Below are 23206 nucleotides of genomic sequence, written 5' to 3'. Positions count from 1 at the left end.
AATCTTCAGTGCAAAATTACAAGAACCTCCTCACCTTGACTGCGTTGGCATTGTTCTGTGAACCGCGAACCACACCCGTGGCCCTGTAGAGGCGTGTCGGGGGCTTGAAGGAGACTGTGAGGTTGTAGGTTTGCGAGATGTGCTGCACGGTGGGGGAGCTGGGGTCAGATTGCATGATGGCGGGAAGCTCAAAAGACAGCACAAGAGGGAGCAGCTCCTGCAATATGGAGGGACAGGAGGAGATGAGAGACGTGGGAGGATGAACATCAAGACAGTGAAAGAAAACCCATCGTATTTCTATGAATGTGGTGTCACTGAAACACTGCAGTGTGCTTTGAAGTCGGAAAGCTTATCGTTATGCTGTCACTGCTTCTGCCAAAGAACAGGGAAATAAAACATGTACCAACAGTCGTCTTAACAAAAGTGTAACAGGCTCAGTACAGGGTCTTGTATCATACTGTGCAGGCACTCTGACTGATTAAAACCATTTGGACACTAAGTAAAAACACAAGGAAAACGATGATTTCTTTATATAGTGTTGACTTCTGTGAATTGATGCACAGACATAACTCCTTCTTCAGCAGAAGGTGGAAAGTCAATCTGTCAGCTCAAATAAATCCAGAAATGTTAATCAAAATAAGCCCAGCAAGGCCAGAAATGAGAGAGAGACCCACTCTTACATGAAGTATGCTTTAGTGTATACTGTGGTGGTATCACAGGGGACATAGATTTAAACATTATGGCTACACGGTTATTCAAACTACGGTTTAAAAATTCTGCAAAACACCAGTGCTCTATGGCGTGTTCATCCTCATACATTAATTTCAAGTCACTGAATCGAACCATGGGAGCAGCAACAGACATCAGCTCTCGTCATTTGTATCACAGCAGTCATTCAAACAAAATAGATGCAGACAGGAAGGCCTTGCTTCATGCATACACATACTTATGCATGCATGGGAGAGAAATCACACAGGCACACACCCATACACAGACACACTGAAGGGAATGCACACGTACACACTCACAAAAAAGAGAATAAATACGCGCTCTCTCACACACACAGTGTTATCCAAACACTGGCTCTTGGGCAGAGCGCCACTATGGTTTTGGCTGCCAGTGAAGGGCAAGAAGCATGAATTGCTCTGACCAAAGAAATGCATCCCTGATCAGTCCCATATGCTCTTGGCCTTACATTTATATCACGTTTCAGCACTCGCTCTCTGAGGGCTCGAGAAATTTAGGTCAGCACTGAGGGAAATGCAAGAGAGGACAAGCAGAACAGCAGGAGTCAGGCACTGAATGAAGAATAGACTGATTTTTATGGTGGAGCTGACCTCAGCTTTTTTTAAGAAGTCCACCTGGCATATATGAGTTTCACATGTATTCAGCCTGAAAGTGCTGTTCAAAGCCATCGCTTCTCCAGACATAAGGGTGAGAGATGAAGAAAAATGAAAATATCTTCAAGGTAAAGCAACAGGCCAGACCTTTCGTCACCTGCCTGTCAGCTCCACCTCTGAAAGCTCCTAGAAATCTCCCGAGAATCCATCACCTCAACAACCGACTTGTTACAGACTCAAACAGATCTCCACCCAAGAAGGCCTCAGAAATACAGTAGACCTTACATGTCCACCACAGTGTATCTGAATCTCAAAGGGACATTATGTTCATATCAAAAGCAGCGCAGGGAAATGGCAAAACCCAGTCACTTTTGGTTTCAGGAGAGATGGGGATGTGGTCTAAAGGCCACCCAGGAATAAATGCACAGTAGGGGCTCAAGAAACTGGAATAAACCCTCCTTCCTCCTGCATTTCACAGTGTGGTGAAAAGCATTTTCACTTATGTGTTCCCTTTGTCCTGGTGAGTGCAGTGTTTGTCACCAGGGCAATAGTGTGATCCGTGGCCCTGTTTGGTCTGTATGCAAACTGAAGAGGGTCCAAGCTGTCATAAGGGGAGGTGCAGGTGTGCGTTTTGACCTGTCGCTTGAAGCACTTCATGATGACGGTAGTTGTTGAAACAAGTTTTGCTTCATAGGCGTCTGGATTCGCCAGGCGTCAGGATCCCATGAGTAGAAAGTGATGGTCCGTGCTTTGAGTTTAGTGCAGATCTCCCTGCTTGGGTAGGTGAAAGGATGGTCTTTGGAACAACACTGTCAACAGATACTACCAAGGGTACTATATAGATGAGCTTTTTTTTATGTACAGTATTGATCCTGTATACTCCTTTCCCTTGCTGCATTTAAGAAAATCGCCTCCAGAGTAAGTGATGTAGCTCATTCATGATTTAAGTTATTTGTGGAAGGACTGCCTAGCGATGACTATTCTGTGTTTTATGGATCAGCATGCAAGGTATTTGGAAACCATGGAATGAGTCGAGTATCAAGGTCTGGTTCCATCAAAAGAAGCTATGTTGACTGAGAGGGAAACCTGTCTTTAGAACCACCCCGCTCATCCGCTGACTGTGTGTTCTTTGGAGGCCAGAGCAATCTTTGTGGTTCTCTAAAGCTTATATTATAAACCCCTTTGTACAACACTGGTACAGTTAGGTTTTACTCTTCTTTTTGTTTTCACCCAGCAAAAAAAAGTACATGAATTGGGCTGCGGCTCGCTGCTTATGAAAACAACCATTAAGAATGGAGAGGTATGGGTATGCATACATGCTGGCATTTGCCAATACACACTGCACAGATATCCAGCATGACCTTCTCATTTTCTCTCTCTCTCCTCATCACACACACTCACTCAGTCATTCTCATGTGCACACACAGCCCTGTTAGTTTTGGTCAGTCCATAGCGGAGGAACGTGCTCACTGTAGACGACTGCTGGGGTGTTGAAATACAGCAAAAGTTCAGAGAGGCAACAGTTCACACGAGCATAGAGGTCCTCCGCCCACAGAACTGAGGCTGGAGGTCGAGCTTCCAGTCAGAATGAAACTGAAGATGGAGATGAGGCTTGGACATGGGCTGGAGATTGGCCTGTGAAAAGGGCTGAGGCTTATGTCTGTATTTTACAATTGTTCCAGGGAAGTGGTCTGGGAGTAAGTTAGGAACGATGCTTGCGGCTTGGAAGAAGCGCTGAAACTGTCCCTGGAGTGCACAGTTACCTACAGTAGTTCTGACGCTTTTCCATTTGTAGGATTAGATAGGGAACTTGGCTGTCTTGAGTCTGGTGTTTTGTTTATTGAGAAAGTAACTGTTCTGACTGATCCTCCTTGGAACCAATCAGTAAGTTTCAAAAGAGTCCATCATTTCCTGCTGCTTATATTATTTTGCTATGTAGTTATAAAACAAAAAATATAAACAATCAATGTTTTCTGAATGACAGCTCAATCCCACCTCCTCTCTCAAAGTAGCGAGACATTGGAGAACCTTGTGATTTTGCATGTCAAAGTTCAGACTGATTGAACTCATGCATGAAACGAAGGACGCAGGTGAATTTGCCTCGCCTTGTCCATCTTAATGGGAAATTAAATCCGGTCTGACTCAACTATGATCCGTAAAAATAATCCACACGCCTTCTCCAGGCCTCAACAGGGTTGTCGTGTGTCCAAACTGATGCAGAGGCAGCCATATATCTGCCAAAAACATGACTGCTGGGAACACACTGAGCATCGTGCTGCAGGAGTGGTTTCATAAGTTTTTATGGATGTTTTCATACTTTTTCGCCAGTAAAACTTGGTCAGCACTGAAATCAGTTGCAACTGTTAGAAATTTAAGCCAACCACTACCACTGTGCTGCATGAAGGTCAAAACTACAAACTTGCAAGCCTGCAGGGTATGACTGTTCGACACTCAAAACTTGGATTTTTGGATGGAGTAACTCTTTAAGACAAATGTGGCTGAGTTCCAACTTACCCGTATTTTCACTCGAGCTGCCTCCACCCCTCCTGGCTGCCCTGCGATGGACACCTGTTCACAATAAAAAGTAACATATGTAAAATCAATTAGCCAGGTCTAACCCAATCCAAAACAAATAATGGCTCAGATCACTGCATATAGTTGCACTTAATTTTAGTGTTAAGAGAGAAATCTAGAACAAACATTTTGAAAACAGGAAACTCTCTAAACTCCTCTAAACTGAAACCTAATCCCATTTAAAAAAATATATATTTTCAGTTCATGTTTTATATTCTTGAACCACATCATTACTATTACCATGAAACTAACATTGTGATTAAAGGAATGGCCTTCACAAGGGTTAGGGTTAGCTATTTAAGCGATTTACTTTTTTAACAAAACCACGACGATGCGAAGCTTGAAATAAAAATGGTGATAAATATTCTCATTAGATTTTCCCTCTTTCATCAACCAGTTAACCATTGTGGGACAAACCAAGACCTGGTCAACAATGTTACCGCACTGAATTAAATTGTTTTGGGGAGCTGTTATTGAAACAGAAATGAGTACACAAACATAAAGCAGGTCAGTCTGGTTCATCCCTGGCCCTCATTACTTCCACATGAGCAACACACACACACATACCCACAGCAGGGTAGTGCTGTGACTAGCAATTATAGCTTTCAAAATGAAAACCATTGTTAAAGCCTCATGTTAGCAATCATCTGCCCTGCTGAAGTGTACTTAAACAATATCCCAACTCCTACTAGCCCCAGTGAGAATGAAAGGTAAGTTAGCCAATTCCATTGTTTTTCACAGTTGTCTACATTTGCTTATCAACACCATTGCACTTGTCAGGATGCTCTGTATCTCAAAGGCTCTGCTGCAGTGAGAAGGCTTTTGAAACCAGAAAAAGAGACTGCTTAAGGGCTCTTGGTCCAAAAAGGAGTCTCTTGCTACTTATCAGCCTGTACTTGCATCATTAGAGTAGGACTGGAGGGAGTTTAACACTCCATGAGGTACAGAGCACTGAAAGCTGTAATGGTGTGCACAGGCATACCACACTGCGCAACACCCACATATGTAAAGTTAAAATCAGTAAAGGAGACCTGAGAAAAAAATAAACACACTTCAGAACTTTCCTACACAGGTGCACTGTAGAACACAGGGCAAAGATAAGTATCTGATGCCGTGCCTGGCAGAGTGCTCTCCAGAACTCATCATACTACACTTTAACGGTAATTACAGCTGAATCCTATTGCTATTATAGTGAGTCCAGCCAAAATACACCGGCTTCCTCTGGGATGGCCAAACAAAACAGTCAGCTAGACCAACTCTCTGCAACCTGTCCAGTCAGAGACGCCGTGAAAGTTAGTAAATGGACTGGAGTGGTGCATGCACATATCTAAAACATTTTTGTGCAGCCTAACAACCTAAGATACTACTGCAGAAAACTAACTGTGTAAGGATGATGATAGTAAACACTGAAGGAAGCAGAACGCAATACACTTACACTCAAAACATAATCATGGTGCAATGCTGTGGTTCATGAGATTAAAGCAAAAATATTTGATGAAGCAAACTCTTTGATCAGCCAGCAGTAAACATCTAACTCCACACACCCATCAAGCCTCAGCATGACTGCACTGTATAAATCTGTGTTTGTAGCCCCACAAACCTGGTTGCTCTTCTCTGTCTGGTTGTTCCTGTTAGAGTCTGGGAAATGGATGTGGCACCCCGTCTCCTCCATCACCCTCTTGATGTTGTTACCACCTTTGCCAATAACGTGTGAGTGCTCTGTGTGGGAAACGTCCATCTTCAGAGTTACCCTGTTACTCTAATGAGCAGAAAAGACAGGGCTGGTGTGAAATGAAGATCAATAGCACTTGGAATGGTTCTGTGAGGAGTATGGTACTCAGAAAAAGATGCATGTTATTATACCTGAAAGGCACTGTAAACAAATACAGAAATTCTGAAAAAAAAAAAAGACAGAATGTCTGGCCAAATGTTAAACTCTAAAAAGCAAATCTCATCCATTGCATTCTTTACAAGTTCCACTGCAAAAAATATTGATGTAGCTATTAGGGATGCACCGATGCATCGGCTGAACATCGGTATCGGCCGATGTTCGCCTCGTTAACAACCATCGGCCATCGGCAAATAAAGGTGACATTCACCGATGGCAGTGGCCGATGATTATGTGTTGATTTACATGAGAACAGTTATAACAGTAGCGCCCTTGCTACTTCATATGCCGCAGACTACGACCTCCTCGCCTCTCTCAGTGCGCACCAGTGGCAATTAATTAAACTTAATAACACTCCTCTTCCCGTTTGAACAACTGACAAGAGAAGTTAGCTCATCAGAGGCATCAGCTGCCGACGTCATCCCCTCTGTGAGCGCCCTGAGACGCCTTCTGAGCCAGCAGGCTGACACAGACCACGGCGTTAAAACAACAAAGACCTCACTATTAGAGGCTGTAAATAAACGCTTCGATCAAATCGAGTATGATCCCATGTTCTGCACTGCTACCTTATTGGATCCCAGATACAAAGATCGCTACTTTGATGAGCGATGTTAAACAACGCGCACGAGCAATACTTGACGCGCACCTGTTGCCTGCTGCCGAGGATGGGACGCGCGACGGAGAGAGCGCATATCACCCACAGCGCAAGAGGCAACGACCCGACGCAGCAGGGCCCTCGCTGCATGATAATACCTTTGTGCGCCATGCACCTTTGTGCGCCATGCACCAGCACGGAGAATGAGCGTCTGTTCAGCTCTGTGTCTCATATCTTGGATGAAAAAAGAAATAGACTTTGCAGCGACAAGACAGAGATGCTTATCTTTGTAAAGAAAACCATGCCTCTTACTAAGAAGCAGGTGAGAGATACAGCGGGTGATTTATTTATCATTAATGTTAAGTAGAGGAGGCCCACTGTATGGGACTGGTTTTCCCGAGATGCCCCATGTTCCAGCCTGTGAGTTCTGTCTGAAAAATACACAAGGTGAAAGATAGTCCTATTTATGTTTGTATTTATAAATAACACAATTTATTTATTTTTCAATTGTTTTTACATTTACACTTGATGTATTTTTATTTTTCACAAAAATATTTTTTATTGGGCAAAGTGGTACTGTAAAAAATCTTCTCATTGAGTAAGTTTTTACCACTCAAATAATTTTGTTGGGTAATGTAAGTACTGTAAAAAAAATTTCATTGATTAGTGGGCAGTCTAAGAGGGCTGTGGAAAGTTATTTTTCAGAAAAGAACTTGTCATGTGAATTAAGGTTATCTTAAATGTCAACTAAAAATTTACATTAAAGGTTGTTCTTGTTTCATAAATTTGTCTGACTGAATTTGTGCTGATTCAAGGATAGTACGATGAAGAGCTGAAAGACTTAGTAAAACAGTTCAGTAATGTTTCCGTGGAACAAAAAGAGATAACAAAAAGAAAAAACATCGGCATCGGCATCGGCCATCGGCCAAGTTGTTATTTTAAACATCGGTATCGGTATCGGCCCAGAATTTCACAATCGGTGCATCCCTAGTAGCTATAATTGTCTTCCCCTTGTGACTTGCAGCCAGCAAGCACATACATGCTCCTCTGATTATAAATGTTGCTTTGCTGAAAGTCCAGTGCATAACCTTTGCCCTTTCTGAATAGTCACACAATCCAAAACTTACAATTTCCCCTCTTTTAAGCACTTTCACATGCTGCAGTCATTTAGAAAAGAAGCAAATGAGCAACAAAAATGCTGAAAATTAAAAAAAAAATCAAACTATCAAATAACTCTACTGTGTCTGCCAGACTAAAACAGCCTTTTCATGACAAACCCATATGAAAAGCTATCGTGTTGTTTTTTTTTTGTGTGTGTGTGGGGCTGTTCAAAAGTGCATGGATCATCGCCTGCCCCCAGGGGGTGCTACAGTGCAGTCGCCCAGGTAGGTGATTTCTTGTGTTGCCATGGCAATGAAGCCTGCACGCACACACTGCAATCCACAACAAGCTCAGGATGTGAGTATCTGGCTAGATTAGTGCCAAGTTGCACCACACTGCTGTGTGCAATCTGTCACTTGGGCAGTGGGAGAGACAAGGTGAAATACATTCAGTCCAGCTGAATACCAAGTAAAGGGTGAGAAACAGAGACAGAGAGAGCAAAACAGAGGAGAGAGGGTGAGAATTACACACATAAACATTAAGTCTATCTACACTGTGATAAAGATGCTTACTGTACCTTTGTGTCAAGGACAGACATAATTCTGTCTTTGGCTTCCCTCACGTTCTCCCTCTTGCCGCACACCTTGATGTGAGGATCTGCAGGAAATGACAGGGAGAAAAAGTGGGAGAGACAGAGCATGTGTTTAATTCGTGTCCACGTTCAGTATGTGTGAGTGAATGAGTCAGCGGTGATAAATGGCAGATAGAATATGAAAGCGGGACACAAGTTAAACCCATTTAACTAAACGTGACACAGCAGTCTGCATTTGTCAACAAATTACAGCGCGTCAGAAAAAAAAGCTCTGCAACAGTAATTGCTGCTTTGATATCTGCCGAGTCTCATTTAAGTCGGCAAGTAACCATACGGCATGGGGAGGGAGGGAGGGGGCGAGTGCAGCTCTGTAGAATTGTATTCAGGCAATCCATCAGTCTATAGAGCCCACAGAAACACTATGAGCTGAAGATAATTACTCTGCTTCGATTTAGCCTCAATAGAAGACAGAGACAGTCGTGTGATGCTTATCATGTCATTTTCCTGAACTTCATTCTGTCATTCAGTCCCTGCAAAAATTTACAGTAAGTAATTTTTCAGCTCCTTTTTTTCAGACCTTGTTATACAGGAGACAGTGTGTCTGTGTGTGCTCTTTGTCAGCTGACACACACACACACACACACACACACACACACACACACACTCAACGGTGTCTCCTCAAATTCAAGAAATAATGAAATGCCAACCTGCAACAGAAACTGTGACATCCTAATTTTCTGTGGAAATACACTGTGTGCACACAGAAAATTGTGCAAGTAAGGTCCTAATAGCTTGAACAAACTGTGCCGCCACAGGCCTCCTCAGCCTCTAAATACTACAGTTAAAATAACCAAACACTGCATACCTAAACCATTCTAAGCTAATGCTTGTGTCTGTAGCCTACATCTGGCTCTGCCGCATGCCGGACCCCTGGAGAACCAAAATGTGAAAACACATGAACACACACAAATTCAAATGTGCACACACATGCACTAAACACCCACGGTCCGTCGCCCCTGCGTTAACTGTTCTGAGCTGCAGGAAGTCCGGTAAGCCCTATTCCAGGAACACCCCTCCCCATACACACACACACACATACAGTACCTCAGATTTACAGTATAGCCGTCAGACAGGGCCCTCTGAATCAGATTAATTGTTACAAAGTCACCCGCACCTTGGAGAACCCCTCGGCTGTATGTTTAAACTTTCAAGAACCTCGCGTGTGAAAAATCCTTAACAGTGCAGATATGAGAACACGCAGAAAAAGATGGTCAGAACATTTTTTGTGGAGTTCCAACTTTGCTAAATGTTTTTTATGATGTTAAATCACTCACAAAAGCCAAAGCAAGCTCTGCATGGAGCTGAAAAATACAAGGAGAGCACATGATCTCAGATCTCTTCTTTAGAAAGCAGCAACGCATGGAATCTGTTGCTCTTAGGTATCCGAAGGAGCTTCAGCCCTCTGTTCAATGGGCACTGGATACTATAGAATGCCAGCTAGCAAGCACTGATCTTGCTAAGAGTATCACGATGGTCAGGCAACATCAACACACACTCCCAAGACATGTTACATCATGAGGGAATAACAACAACAACCCTTAGATGCGTTGAGAGTTAAGAGCTAAACAAAAGCCGAGCTGCAGCCTCAGACAGGAAAACAGAACAAAGGAAAAAGAGCAAAGAGAACGGTCAGAGACTGATCACAGCCTCAGCGCTGGTTCCAGGAAAATTTCCCATCATACAGCTGCTGCTGTGAACAATAGAAATCTCTCAGCTTCCTCCTGTGGCACCCGCTGTGACCATTGGAGGGAGTATGGTTCTTTCAGTGTCGAACCTGCACAGCACATCTGGCAAACATTAGCCAGCCTAAACGAGTGTTGCAGTCGTGATGTAGAACACCCCCGCATTTTTGAAGTGGAGTGTGCTGTATGCTCTTTTTTTAATGATTGATTGTGGAATAAAAAATGAACACCTTAAGTTTTAATTTGGCACACGGAACACCTATAAAAACAAACACAAACAAGAGTAGACCTGCAGCTGCAAAAAGTGAGCGTTGTCAGTTGCAGAGATTTTACGCAGTTTCACTTGACAGGGAAGAAACCTTTTGACCCTGAGCTCTGTACTGGCAAAGCTAAAGCATTTTTCCAGCTAGGGACTACATTTGAAAATACCACGCAAATGAAGGGAATTAAGTCCTTTTGGCTTGGCTTTTCTCATTCAAAACATCTGCGGAAACGTTGAAACACGCAATTGGCAAGCAGGAGTAGTTTGAAGATATTTACCACAGAAAAACAAAGCAAAACATCAAACTTTTACCATTCAAATATGTTTAAAACAGAGAGACCAGCCCACAGTGATGCCCACTCTGTCGCACAGTTTTGAAGTTGCAACACAGACCTGTCTCACACATGAGAAATACGGGTCCTCACTGTATTAAATCACTGACAGCGTACTGATGACGGCTTGACCCAGAGGCTAACAAGAGGCCTTATCACACTTATGCAGGTGGCAGCGATAGGCTAGCTGCAGGCGATAAATGAAAAAGAGGAGCTGGCATTTTGATGGAGTGTGGGCCTGCATGGGGAGAAGTTACAAACATACAAAATCCCCTCACATTTGCTGATATCCTGCCAAGTATAACTGATTCCAGACTGTGCATGAAAGACAACACTAATGCAAAAATCCAGGAAAACAAGGCAAACTAACACACCTCACAGTGTATGATTTCAGATTAGGATAACTGAAACTAATCTATTATCTTGCACCAACAAAACAACTACGTTAATGGCTATTTTAAGAGCAGATGACGGGGACAGTGTGAGTGAGTTTTGTGTGGTCATATCCTGTGTTGCATGATGAGGGAAGAATGGAATGTGGATGGTCACGAGTAATTTTCCTGATGGCTTCTGTGAGGTTTTAACCTCCAGGTGATACGTCTTCAGTTGTCCTGAGTAGAATTTTAAGCCTGTTGACTCTGCAATTAGTAGAGTATTCTCTATTTAGCCATCCTGCCCTTTCTGTTCCCCTCACTCCCTCCCCCATGAGCCCAGGTTGTTGAAACCCAAGGTCAGTCCCACATGTCTCATAAGATAACTGAGTGATTATCCAACATTCTTCCTCCCTGCTCCTCTCGGTTTACGCAACACAGAGGAAAAACCTGACGGGCTCCAAATCAGGGGTCAGGATTCTAAATGTTCTTACTTTGTACACAGAACATCATTCCCAGGTGGTGTTGGAGGCAGGTTTTGTGAATGAACTAATACTTGGGGTGAATGGATGGTTGTGTGTGGATGGACTGCCAGGACTTACAGTTGATTAAGTATCCAGAGGGAAAAATGTTAAAGATTCTGATGTAACCCTGTCAACTATTTTCTGTACAGAGTGAGTGAGGAAGTTACATAATGACATTGGATTCCACATCTGGCTTGAAGACGCACACAAGCAATTCTCCAGAGAACAACAAAGTGGGCACAGCTACACCGACTCCTCACAAGCCCCCCCCACCCCCCCCAATTCCCTCAAACCCCGCCTCACCCCCTCTCGGAAGAGCTTTAAATAACCGTGATAATGTTTAATTGGTAAGAGCTCTGGAGCAACTTGGCCAATAGATATGTGAGATTCAATACACGCGACTCCCACCCCTCCACCTCCACAGCAAAATCACAAATTCCTCAGTGCAGATGAAGTTACTGGCTTGTGAGGAACAGAAAACATACAAGCTTTCATCTTTTCAACCTTCTCAACTAACTTTTTAATAATGAAAGCTAGAGCAACTCTGAAATGCTTTCCTCTTGTTGGCCTGAGACCAGTGACTCTCCTGAGAACATATTTCTGGTTAAAACAACACTGACTCATAATCATTAGCCTATGTTGTTCCTTAAGATTCACAAATTAAGTTTAGTAGTTAGTCTTCTTGCTACACATCTTATAAATCCTTACAAGTATTAGTGCAAGGCCCTGAAGTAATATGTTTAAGGAAAGTCACAAAAACAAATTTGCTGAAGGCAGAGCTTATGGACTTTGATGCATGAATGAGTTTAGTCTTTATTTGAAATCAGATTCATACACTCTGTAAACCCATTTACCAAACACTCAAGAAGCACAAAGCGAAATCAATGGAGGCAGGACAGGGATCCAATATAAGAATAAACTGAATAAAGGATTTACAAGAAAAAAAAGGAGAAAAATAAATAGTTACCTTTTTTGGACTTGGCACCAATTTTCAGTTTGGACGGCCAGGCTATTTGCGTTTGGGTCTCATCCATGATCTGGAACAGAGTGAAGGAGGACTGACATCAGCTTATCACATACGTCAGTAAACAAAGTACAATCTTGATTCTTCAACCTTGACAATCGTGATTAAACTGTACAGTTTTATAGTTTGCAGCATGTGAGTTGGCAGATGATACAAATAATATGTTAATCATAATTATCTCATACTTTAATACCAATCTTGGTGACAAAAACCTAGTCAGTATTATAAGAATAAACTGGACCTTTGCAGACTTAGTGTCTTAATGTGGCTTTGGCTTAGCTTGAAGTGTGGGCAACTCTTTAGTGGTTCTCCTGTACCAGAAAACATAAATTGTGGTGAGAATGCTAAAATGGCACAAAAACCATCTTTATATATTATGAAACACGGAAAAGTCAGAGGAGATGTGACTGAGTCCAGTTTAAACATGTCTGGTGATACAAGCTTCTGTGATGCTTCCAGACATTGCTTTGTTTCTGTTCAACACCCGAATCCTCCAATGTAACACCAACACCAGAAAAAAGAAAAAGAAAAAGAAAAAAGAAAACAAAACATTAAGCACACTTGGCTTTGGAACACATGGAAAATGCCAACAACAATCTATGTGAGAGCTCTTTGACAAGTCTAGTCATCGTAACCAGGAGCATATGTATCGTTGTGAAAAAAGCAAACTGCTGGCAGCACAAAATGAGTATTTTGCTGGTCAAGGTGCTGTCAGCAGTCCAATAAGGGGAAATCTTTCACCCAATCTCCTGTGCCTCTTTGCATCAACGAGGAGGCTCACCATGCTTGGTTTTCCCAGCTACAAATACGCAAACAAACTTTTTGAAAACTACCCTCAGGATGGGCAGTTAATGTTAGCGGAAAGAAAAAATACAAGTGGAAAAACTGTCAAACCTTCCAAAGAAAAAAAAAAGATAAAAAAATTGAGAAGCTGACATGCTCTCTCCTAATGGCTCTGTCCTCAATGTGCACTATCCTTGTTTTCACAAAGGTCCTGTGGTCTGTTGTTTGTTTTAGTACTTTCCAGGGGTTTGTGTTTTCAGGGTGGAGAAGATATGAATTTCTCAAAGTTCTCAAAGCCACGTGATCAAGCACCCGAGGACTGCTTCAACCCATTACAAGAGCAGCAGCCGCCACTTAATATTCCTTGGTGGTGCAGTGCATTAAGCAATGAGCCACATTTTGTGACTGAAATGGGAGAGAGGGTACATTAAGAGGCATCGGCGCGCCCTATGAAGATTAGATATTAGGTATAATAAAAATGCTGCAGCAATTTACAGCCTTTAATTTTTTTTTTATTATTTTTTAACAAACATTTTCAAATTATATCTGCTATTTTTCCTTGCCAAAAATAAGAACAGCATGTACTCCTCAGGGAACTGCTGCACAAATCAAAAAGGGAAGTGCTTAAATTCCTCCATATGCTCCTCTGGAAGTAGCATGGTCTGTTTGGCATCCTTTACAACAAATTCTGACAGCGTATCCAGTGCCAGTCTCACACACCTGTAAAACAAAGAGACAGCTTTGCTCTTTACTCTGCAGCTATACAGTCCAGAGTCCATGATGGTTGACTGAAAGCCCTTTCAAGCCTCACTGATTTTCTACAACATCCTTAAAGCGCATGTAAAAATGAACAGCATGGACAAGCAACAGCTGCCATTAGAAAACCAAAATAAAACAAGAAGCCGGAGTCAGAAGTGTAACTTTTTTCAAAGCACCTTTTAATTTATCAAAGCCAGATGCAAGTTATTTTTTTAGGCCTTCTATGCTGTAAATCCACAACAGAAAATTAAGCTCCTTCAGGCGAGTTTGCCCGTTCTTTAACAAAAGAAGATTCTGCATTCTTCACAAAAGCTCATAAAACAGATCAGTGCAAGCCAATGAGATCATTGCAAAACACAGTACAGCAGAAGCTTTTTTTTTTTTTTTAACGCTTTGTTACATTCTTCCTCCCCTCTCTTAAGCTCTTGGCACAAGTTGGATATCTTTGGTCATTATCATTATTATCTAAGGGCAGAGAAATGTCCTTCATTCATTCTTATTCATCATAGTCATTCTTATGATGTCTTCTGCTTGTGGCTCTGTGTTTATTTCCATTTTCTGCTGAATGAATCACAAAATTAAAACAAATCAGATTATTATTTTATGCCATGAAAATAAAGCAGAATTCCTTTCAGATGATCTCGTTCAGCTATTTTTGTAAGGAATTCTTCTGTGGTATCATTTAAATGACTAAGCTGAAAGCAGTTCTAGCTTTGGCATCCAGCATGCTAATGATCCTCTGACTTGAAACATTCCCATCCCTCCTCTCTGCAATATTATTACAAGCGCTGCAATAATATTATCAGTCTGTTCACTCACAATGGCTTTACACGCGATGAAACTTAGGACTGAAATCAAAATCTGATGAGTCCTTTGTTTCTGGATTTAGTATCCCAAGGCACAAACGACTGTAATCTACAACTTGACACCATCCCACCATCGTCTGGTATATGTGAGAAAGGACAATAAATCACAAACACCCCCTTGTAGCTAAATGCAAACCTTTTCTTCATCAACTGAAGTCACATGCTCACACCAACAGCTGGATGTATCACAAACAACATTAAAAGACGTTCTGTTCTCATAAGTTCTGATAAGGAGACATTCCCTTACTGTTGCCTCCAACTTTTGCATTGTTTGGTTTTTGTTCTTAAAATCAGTCCCCTGGGACAACAGCAGATGTGTCTGGATTTTGTCATGGAGGCATTTGATGTAAAACCACAAATTAAAAAAAATCTAACACTACTGCAGCCTCTCAAAGTTTGTTGAAATTGAAAACTGACAATGTGGGAGAAAATGGCAGATGAGTCATTGTGAGATTCATATCAAAATACCATTAAACAGTGCAAATTCAAAACGAAAATGGCCTTTATAGTACTTTCTCAGCAATTATGTAAAAAAAACATTTAATATGATGCACTGTATAAACCCAGTAAAGGCTTATGATAAAAATGACAAAATTGACATCATATCAGGAATAACTCCAATTATACTTTTCTAAAATTATCAAACTATATGGCCTATGTCTCATCAACTTTTTCTCTAAAGGGCCTTGTTCAGAGAGACCTGTTTCCTGTCCAGTGTTGCTGTTCTTGGCAGCGTCCTGCAGATGGGACTGATTTCTGACAGACCACACACCATTTTAAAGGGTGGATGGTGTTTATTTTTATGAAGGAGCTAGCAAATACCTCTCAAATGGGTCAAGATATTTGCACAAATTAAGTTACCTACGCATTTAGTGTTCCACCCTTTCTTCTCTGCCACCCCACCCTTGCTGAAATGAATAAATACATAAATGACTATGGGTCTGATCAGTTTCATGGCACGACCTTGACATGATGATTGGTTCTTAGAGGTTTGCAGCTGGTGTACGCAGATGTGTGCAGAGCTGTAGGTGAAATCAAACAGGAAATTATTAAAGTCCCAAAAGATAGCACGTGTACAACACACGTGAGAGTGCGCATACGTCTGTATGTGTATATGTATAGCACAGCAGCAATCAACATGGTGGAGACATGTTTCCTGGCCCGCACTGCAATGGTGCAGCTGTTGATTCAGCTGGAATGTGTGTGTCTGTGTGTCTGTATATGTGTGTATGTCTGTTTGAAAGGAGGTGTGTGGACGGCTGTTGGGGGGGTGTAAAGACTTTGTGGGCAAAGCTAAGACACTGACTGAGGGAACAGGAGAGCTCAAAGCTGACAGAGTTGACTGAACCATCCCCATGAGACTCAACAGTCATAACTGAGTTCATGTTAACAGTCCGAGTGCTAACTTGCAGCTAAATCCCCATTAAACCTCAGGGGCTAATACTAACATGCATGAGTATGAAAGAGCAACACAAATTACAAGGAAAGTAGTTCTACTCCTGAAATGCATCAAGACTTGACTCAAGACTTCATGAGAGGAAGCATGATGAACTAATTTAAGGTGCTTGATAAAACACAAACATTTGTTTATAGATGTTTTACTTTGATGGGACTCAAACTGACAGTTATTTCAACATCTCACAGTTTTATGCCAACCAAATATTTAATCCTGACAGTCTTAAGTTTTCTTATTTGCCCTGTGTGAGCAGAGTGAAATACAAGATGCACCAATGGTACAAACCAAATGAAATGAATTACGCCTGGCCTGAGATATGAGTTCACTAGCACTTACATATCACGCCTGGCATTATTTACAGAACCACAACTCCTGGGAAGGAGACATGGAAGAGGGATCAGGGATGAACTGGCTAGGGGTTCAAAGACATCTCTCAACTCCAACTCCACTCCAAGCACTTCTGTGGTGCACAGCTATCCCCTCAACCAGCCGAGCTTCTAGGCTCTTCACAGTCCCACGGCTTAACTTCTGCACAGATCTCCAAACAGCTTATTGGTCTGTGTCATGATTTGACACTCCAACAGTTCACAGTCCAACACTTTCACTACAAAACAGTGTGTTGAACCGTCCACTGACCCACGTTTTTCTGTTAAACAATCAAGCACGTCATTTGTAGAGAAATCCCCTTGTTATACCAGACAGATAACAATGACACACCAGTGGTTTAATAGAGTGAAAAGATGAAATGACATCAAAACAGCAGGAGGGCGGAGGAGAAATGAGGGAAGAGCAGGAGGGAAAACATGAGGCAGAGAGGAGACCAAAACAAAGACTGAAAAGAAAGAGGGGCATGTGGCTGGTGAGATTCCCCCATGTGAGCTGCAGGGACTTGCACATGGCTGATTTCCCAGCTGTGTCACCCTCCTGTGGTCCCACTCTGCCTGCCATCCTCTTTACTCTTTCATTGACTACAGGAAGAAATGAAGAGGGCGGACTGTTTGCTCTCTATTATAAAATGTACAAAATGTTTCTCTGGACTCAAAGGAAGTCCAGCAGACACTGAGTAAGAGGGTTTGATCAACCACAGAGACCGGGGAGAAAGTGCGGGGGTGGACCATTTTATGTTGTTCTCGTCAGCGGCTGGACTCTAAAACTCACAGCTGAGGCAACTACAAAATCTCAGTCCCAAAACCTAGTATGCAGAAGTGTGTGTCAGAAATGACTATACGCCTTCTTTCATGAGGGAGGGAGAGAGTTACTACGCATGCACTTTATTAGTCTCACTGAGTGCGTGCGGTACATGGGTGTGTTGGACGGGCAGGAAGTGGTCCAACTAAGAGTTTCCATTTTCATCAACTTCAAGGTATTTCACACACCTCATCCATATTCTTTCAACAATACTGTTCCACAGTCGCACTCAGTGTTTATTTTCCTGACTTTAATTGGGCATGTATGGTGATCACGCTATCAGAGGAAAACTACACTGAGTTATCCAAATGGAAATTCTACATTAAAAACATGATTTAGCACTCGTCCTTTACTGCTGCTCGCCCGCCTGCCAACCCAAACAGCTGCACACTAATTTCTAATTGACGTTTTAACCTTTGGTAACCACTGTTTCTTTGAACGAGCTGTGACGATATTTAAGCCAGAGACTTTAAAAACCATGACTGGCAAAGTCGATATGCCAACAGCCACATTTTGTCAGAATAGCTCTGTGGAGTGAAGTGGACAACTACACTGGATATCTCAAACATTACAGTCCAAAAGAGGAGAAAGAGCTACAGGATATCTAGAGTTCTTGTTAAAATTCCAAGGAGGGGAATCTTAAGGCGCCTGGTTTGCATTACTTGGTTTTTGAAAACTTCTTCAGGGACAGTTAAATTGCCTCTTTCTTGCACATTTAACTCAGCTTCCTAACCTCCAAAACCAAATACGGAAAATAGACAAAAGGGGAATGCTAAAACAAACCGCTGTCCATCATTTATTTCATTATAGCCCATTAACATACTATAGAGGCAGTTAAACATACTCAGGAAACTGAATTTTAAACACGAATAAATCCACTTGAGATGCTTAAAGAGAACCACATAATTAGCCAGATACCTCCATAGTAACTGCTGTTGAAACTCAACTGAGGCTAACAGTTAACTGATTGTTGACAATGTGATTGTTTTCATTTTCAGTGCCATGTGATCATTCTTGTCTTGATTCGTTTCGATACGTGACATAATTTATCATGAGAATACTGTAATCAGGCACAACACACTTTAACACCAGTAGTTGGAGTTTAAATTAAACATATGAGGTGTATCGAGGTAATCTGTTTGCCAGTTCATAAGACATGTACACTCTCAGCTACTATTAACGGCTGTTTTCCCTAACAATGAAGTCAACTGTGGTCAAATTTTGCTGCACAAATACAATGAACTGTGTCAAGATTAGGGTTGGGCAATGAGGCAAAACATTTTATCATGATAAAAAAAATGTTGTTTTTAAACCAGTTAGATATACAGCACCGTGAAAAAAAATTTAAGTACTTGAGATGTTTACATTCTTATCCATCACATACCATCAGGGAGGCCAAAACTCATTCTGCAGCATGACAACAACCCCAAACATAGAGCCAGAGTCATAAAGAACTATCTTCAGAGACAATAAAAACAAGGAGTCCTGAAACAGATGGTCTGCCACCACCCCCAACTGAGCCCTGATCGCAACATCATGGAGTCAGTATGCGATTACATGAAGAGTCAGAAGACACTAAGACAGCCTAAATCCACAGAAGAACATTGGGAAGTTCTCCAAGATGTTTGGAACAACCTATCAGCCAAGTACCTTGGAAAACTGTGCACAAGTGTACCAAGAAGAACTGGTGCTCTTTTAAAGGCACAGGCTGGTCAGACAAGACACTGATTTGATTTAGATTTTACCTGTTTACCTTTTTGTATGAATTTAATTGATGAACAAAAAGCATTCATTGCATAAATTAGAAAATCCACACTGAAATTTTCTATTACAACCATTGTTTTATAAAGTTTGTACTGCCCAGCCTTAGTCAGGACTAGTTGTACAAATTAAACCAGAGGGAACTCACTGCAGTGTAATGAATGAATGTTCGGAAATTATTTCATTGTTAGAGACAGAAGCTTTAATAGGACGTGTAATCCTTGTAGTTAGAACTTGTATGAAAGAACATTAATTCATGAAAAGAACTATTTATACTCTACGTCTACGTTTTTTAAAACCAGATGGCGTCGCACACTTGACCGATCAATGAGGACCAGTGAGACAATGTGAACAAGTTGTGACTAAAAAAAAAAATTCCCATTCAAGACTATTTAAAATCACTGAGGCAAATCCTTGTTTCAGTGCACATAATGAAGATTCAGAACATTAACTAATTAAATCAGTGACAAAGAAAAGTCAATGATGCAGTGCTGGCCTGATCAGGCCTGTGTTTAACTGCTCTCTCTTTTTAAACTGTGGAGATGATCTAGTATATTATGGTACATTATGTAAGTGAGAAAGGCCCACAGTGTTGTGTCAGCTGTGTTACAGGATCAGAGCCCTGGAGTGATGGTGAACGTCAGTTTCGTTCCATTGTTTTTGTTTGTTTTGATTTGTAATTACGAGTGACTGGAGGAGCACCTGACATCTGCTCCCTTACCGAGAGAGAAGCGCCGCTCAGTGAGCTTGAACACAACCCAAAGACAAAGCAAACACTATCCAAGAGCAGACTACACACTCACCTTCTGAAAGAAATCCTCTCCGCCATTGACTCTCCCCTCAGAGGCAGCTAGAGTGAGACAGAGAAAGAGAAAAATAAATTCATAAAACCACACAGAGCCACTCAGTTTTGAACACACAAAGTAACCTTAACACAGTCAAATCACACACAGATTATCCGGTCTCCTCAAAATGTTACGGTATCTTCGCTCAGAGTAGTGTTTATGGTGGATCTCCATTTCTTTGGATATTGTGTTTGGCATGGCTACTGATACTGCTCATTTGCAGGAATGCAATAAAATGTTCCAAGTAATTTTCTATAATCCTGGAGATTGGATACAGCTTCCGTGTAACAAATTGATGGATACAGTGAAAATATTCGGGCATTTTACAGTAGCCGGTAATGGAATATTTCATACCACACTTGGGTCAACTGGTGTCGGTTTCATACCTCTTAAAAAAAGGCTTTCACACTTTTGAAATTCGTCTGTCAGCACACTGTACACTTCCGGCCTTGGGAACTACAGTATATAAAAACTTGCGAACAATCTGTAAACAAAATAAGCACTTAGGAGAGCCCTGGGGTAATTTTCCAAACAGGTAAAAATGCCAAGAAACCTCCTCAGCTGATATAGTAAGCCGGATAGAAACAGAGGGCCAACTACCAAAGCAAGTCGGGCCTGCAGTCACTCCAGCACATCTGCAAGTCCTTCAAGCTGTGGCAGCTCTGTTGATGCAAAATACATATCTGCTGTCCAAGGAGAATTCTCATGTTCCTCTGTCATTTGGGAGTACAGGGAAGGTTTAATGATGCATTTCAGCCAGCGTTCTCCAGATGGATCTGTTGCTGTCTGTGCAAATCTGGGTCAGGAACAGCAGCAAAATTGATGTGAGTTATACAGTTCAGTCATAAATGCTGACCTTGTGTCACAAAAAAAGAATGATATGGCTAAAAGAAATCAAACTCCTGCTATGTATCATTTGCAGAGGACAACTTGTATTTCAGAATAAGCAGCTGAACAAAATCGAATTTAAAAGTGATCAAGGGGTTTTAATTTCTCAATGGAGCACATGGAGCTGAAGTGACAGGCTGACTAGTCCATCCGTCATTTGACAGAGCATTTATCAGCAACTATTTTAATGATCAATTAACCATTTAAATGTTTGCCAGAAACAAAATTGGCAGTTTAATTGATAAGGAAAAAAGTTAAAGGTTATTAGTTGCGGAATTAGAAAACCAAAAAAATACATCATGTTTTGTTGTGCTGTGAACATATATCAGCAAAATATTGGTTCAGGGAAAAGGGGAAGTTTTGGAGCAGAAAGACAGGAATCTCCTTATTAGTACTTTTGTTTTACTGAAGACTAATTATAGCTAAAATGATAATGTTTTCTCCTAAAGACCGAAAATGTGTCATGGGTTTAAGTAAGAGTCACAATGGGAAATCCTTCCTTAAAAGCCAGCTAGTCTAACTACATTTTTATGAAAAATTTCTTTAAACAAAAAAATCAGTTCTCCTTATATTTACCCCTTAAATCTTAAATAGGTTTCCCCTAAATTTTCCCCTATATTTAACGCCTGTAGCGCAAACAGTTCTATATGATGGTCACCATGGGAAACCTGGGTGTGAAAAGCACTGCACATTTCAAAGAACAAACACAGAAAATGAAAACCCTCAGTGAACAGTTGCATTTTCAACTAGACCCAACATTATGGCCTCTGGCAGTGCAGTAATGCCTACATCATGAGCATTTAACACATGTTTGTACTCACACAGACTGCAGAGTAAACAAGTCCAGGCCACACTTTATGAAGACATGGAGAATGGTCTGCCTTGGCTGAAAGGGTAATTTAATCTCAAATGAAATTTGTTGTGATCAAATGTTCAGAACTCCATTACACTGATTGTAGGTGAATTTAAGGATATTTAAGAAGTCTGTAGATTAAAAACTGATGTCCAAGGGTAACACAACACTTTCACAGCATTTCAGAGTCAGTTTTCATACAGCGGTCACAGAAATGAAAGAAATGTTCCAACCACCAACTATCACCCTTCTGTCATTGTCCCTAATCTACTGCATAGCCTCAATTTAAACAAGACAATGTCCAATTCAATAATTCATCCACACAGTAAAGTAAAGAAACAGACCAATCCACTGAACTCTCCCACATCTAATTACACCAAAGCTTTAATCACATTAATTGCTTTGGAAACACAGTAGTATAAGAAAATTCCTACAGTAGTAACTCCCATGGAAGAGCAATATTAACAGATGGAAACTGTCACAGATGGGGATATAGCAAAGTTGCTCACACAAAGTTGGATGCTTATTCAGCTGCTTCAAGAGTCTCCAATTTCTGTTTAAAGTCACAGTAATTTTACCAAGTGGCCGATGCTTGCAGCGATGCACTCGGCATGCATCCAAATGCTGTGCATAATCAGATGACCGATATTATGGATTGTGGTGAAGACAGAGGAAATGGCACATCGCTAGCCAAACACACTGGACTGAATTTAACACAACAACAATTACAGTTAGGACTACGTATGAAAAAAAATCGTTGTTTTGTAATTTAAGAAAACAGCTGACATATTTGATAACTGGTTGGTTGTAAAGTAATTTATTGGGTTAAGTTGGGTTAAATTGAATAGATTTGTCTTTTTGACTGCCAGATAAAACAAGGATTTTTAAGATTGGGAATTTGAGTTGTGGAAAGTGGATGGGGTAGTCACCATTATCTATGAAATATACTGGACATATAATGAATCAAAAAAATTATCAATAGACTACCTAACATTGAAAATGAGAATTAGTGGCAGCCCTAATTATGGCTCTAGCTGAAGATCAAACAGCTTGTGCTGCATTCACACAAGAGCAAATACATTCAGCTCAACAAGATGATAATAGGTTTAAGTGTTTAAATCCAATATTTAGTTTAGTATAGAACAGCTCTGATAGAAGAGCTCAGTTCTTAGGTGGCCTGGAGTTATCCAAGATTATGAAAGACCCTCTTACTGGAAGCATTTCCTGTAAGAACCAAGACAAACAAAAAGATGTCAGTAACATGAGCTACTACACCCTACTAAACTGAAACAGTTTAGTAGAGAAACAGTTTAGTGGAGCAAGTCGGTCGCTCTTTTTCTTCATCAACTACACAAAAGTAAATCCCAGAGGTAAAGTCTCTATAAATGGCAAATTAATGAGACAGGCTACATGGCAAACCAATTAAAATCCCATTTACAAACATGGAATATGCATGAGAACA

The 23206-nt window shown here is 41.2% G+C and overlaps 1 protein-coding gene across 1 annotated transcript in view; it reads right to left on the bottom strand.

The window, feature by feature from the left end:
- The window catches only part of LOC121189739 (protein bicaudal C homolog 1-like), a 54220-nt gene that overhangs the window by 17937 nt on the left and 13077 nt on the right, over nt 1-23206 (bottom strand). Inside the window, exons 2-7 of the mRNA XM_041050155.1 lie at nt 19962-20008; nt 12289-12358; nt 8076-8155; nt 5515-5673; nt 3855-3908; nt 35-217 (exon numbers count right to left, since the gene is read on the bottom strand). Of these exons, the coding sequence (XP_040906089.1) occupies nt 35-217; nt 3855-3908; nt 5515-5673; nt 8076-8155; nt 12289-12358; nt 19962-20008 (593 nt within the window). The remainder of the gene's footprint in view (nt 1-34; nt 218-3854; nt 3909-5514; nt 5674-8075; nt 8156-12288; nt 12359-19961; nt 20009-23206) is intronic.

This window comes from Toxotes jaculatrix, chromosome 11 (assembly GCF_017976425.1).
Source record: "Toxotes jaculatrix isolate fToxJac2 chromosome 11, fToxJac2.pri, whole genome shotgun sequence".
Classification (NCBI taxonomy): domain Eukaryota; kingdom Metazoa; phylum Chordata; class Actinopteri; family Toxotidae; genus Toxotes; species Toxotes jaculatrix.
Note: the sequence above shows the minus strand (reverse complement) of the source record. Positions and strands in the feature narration are given on the sequence as shown.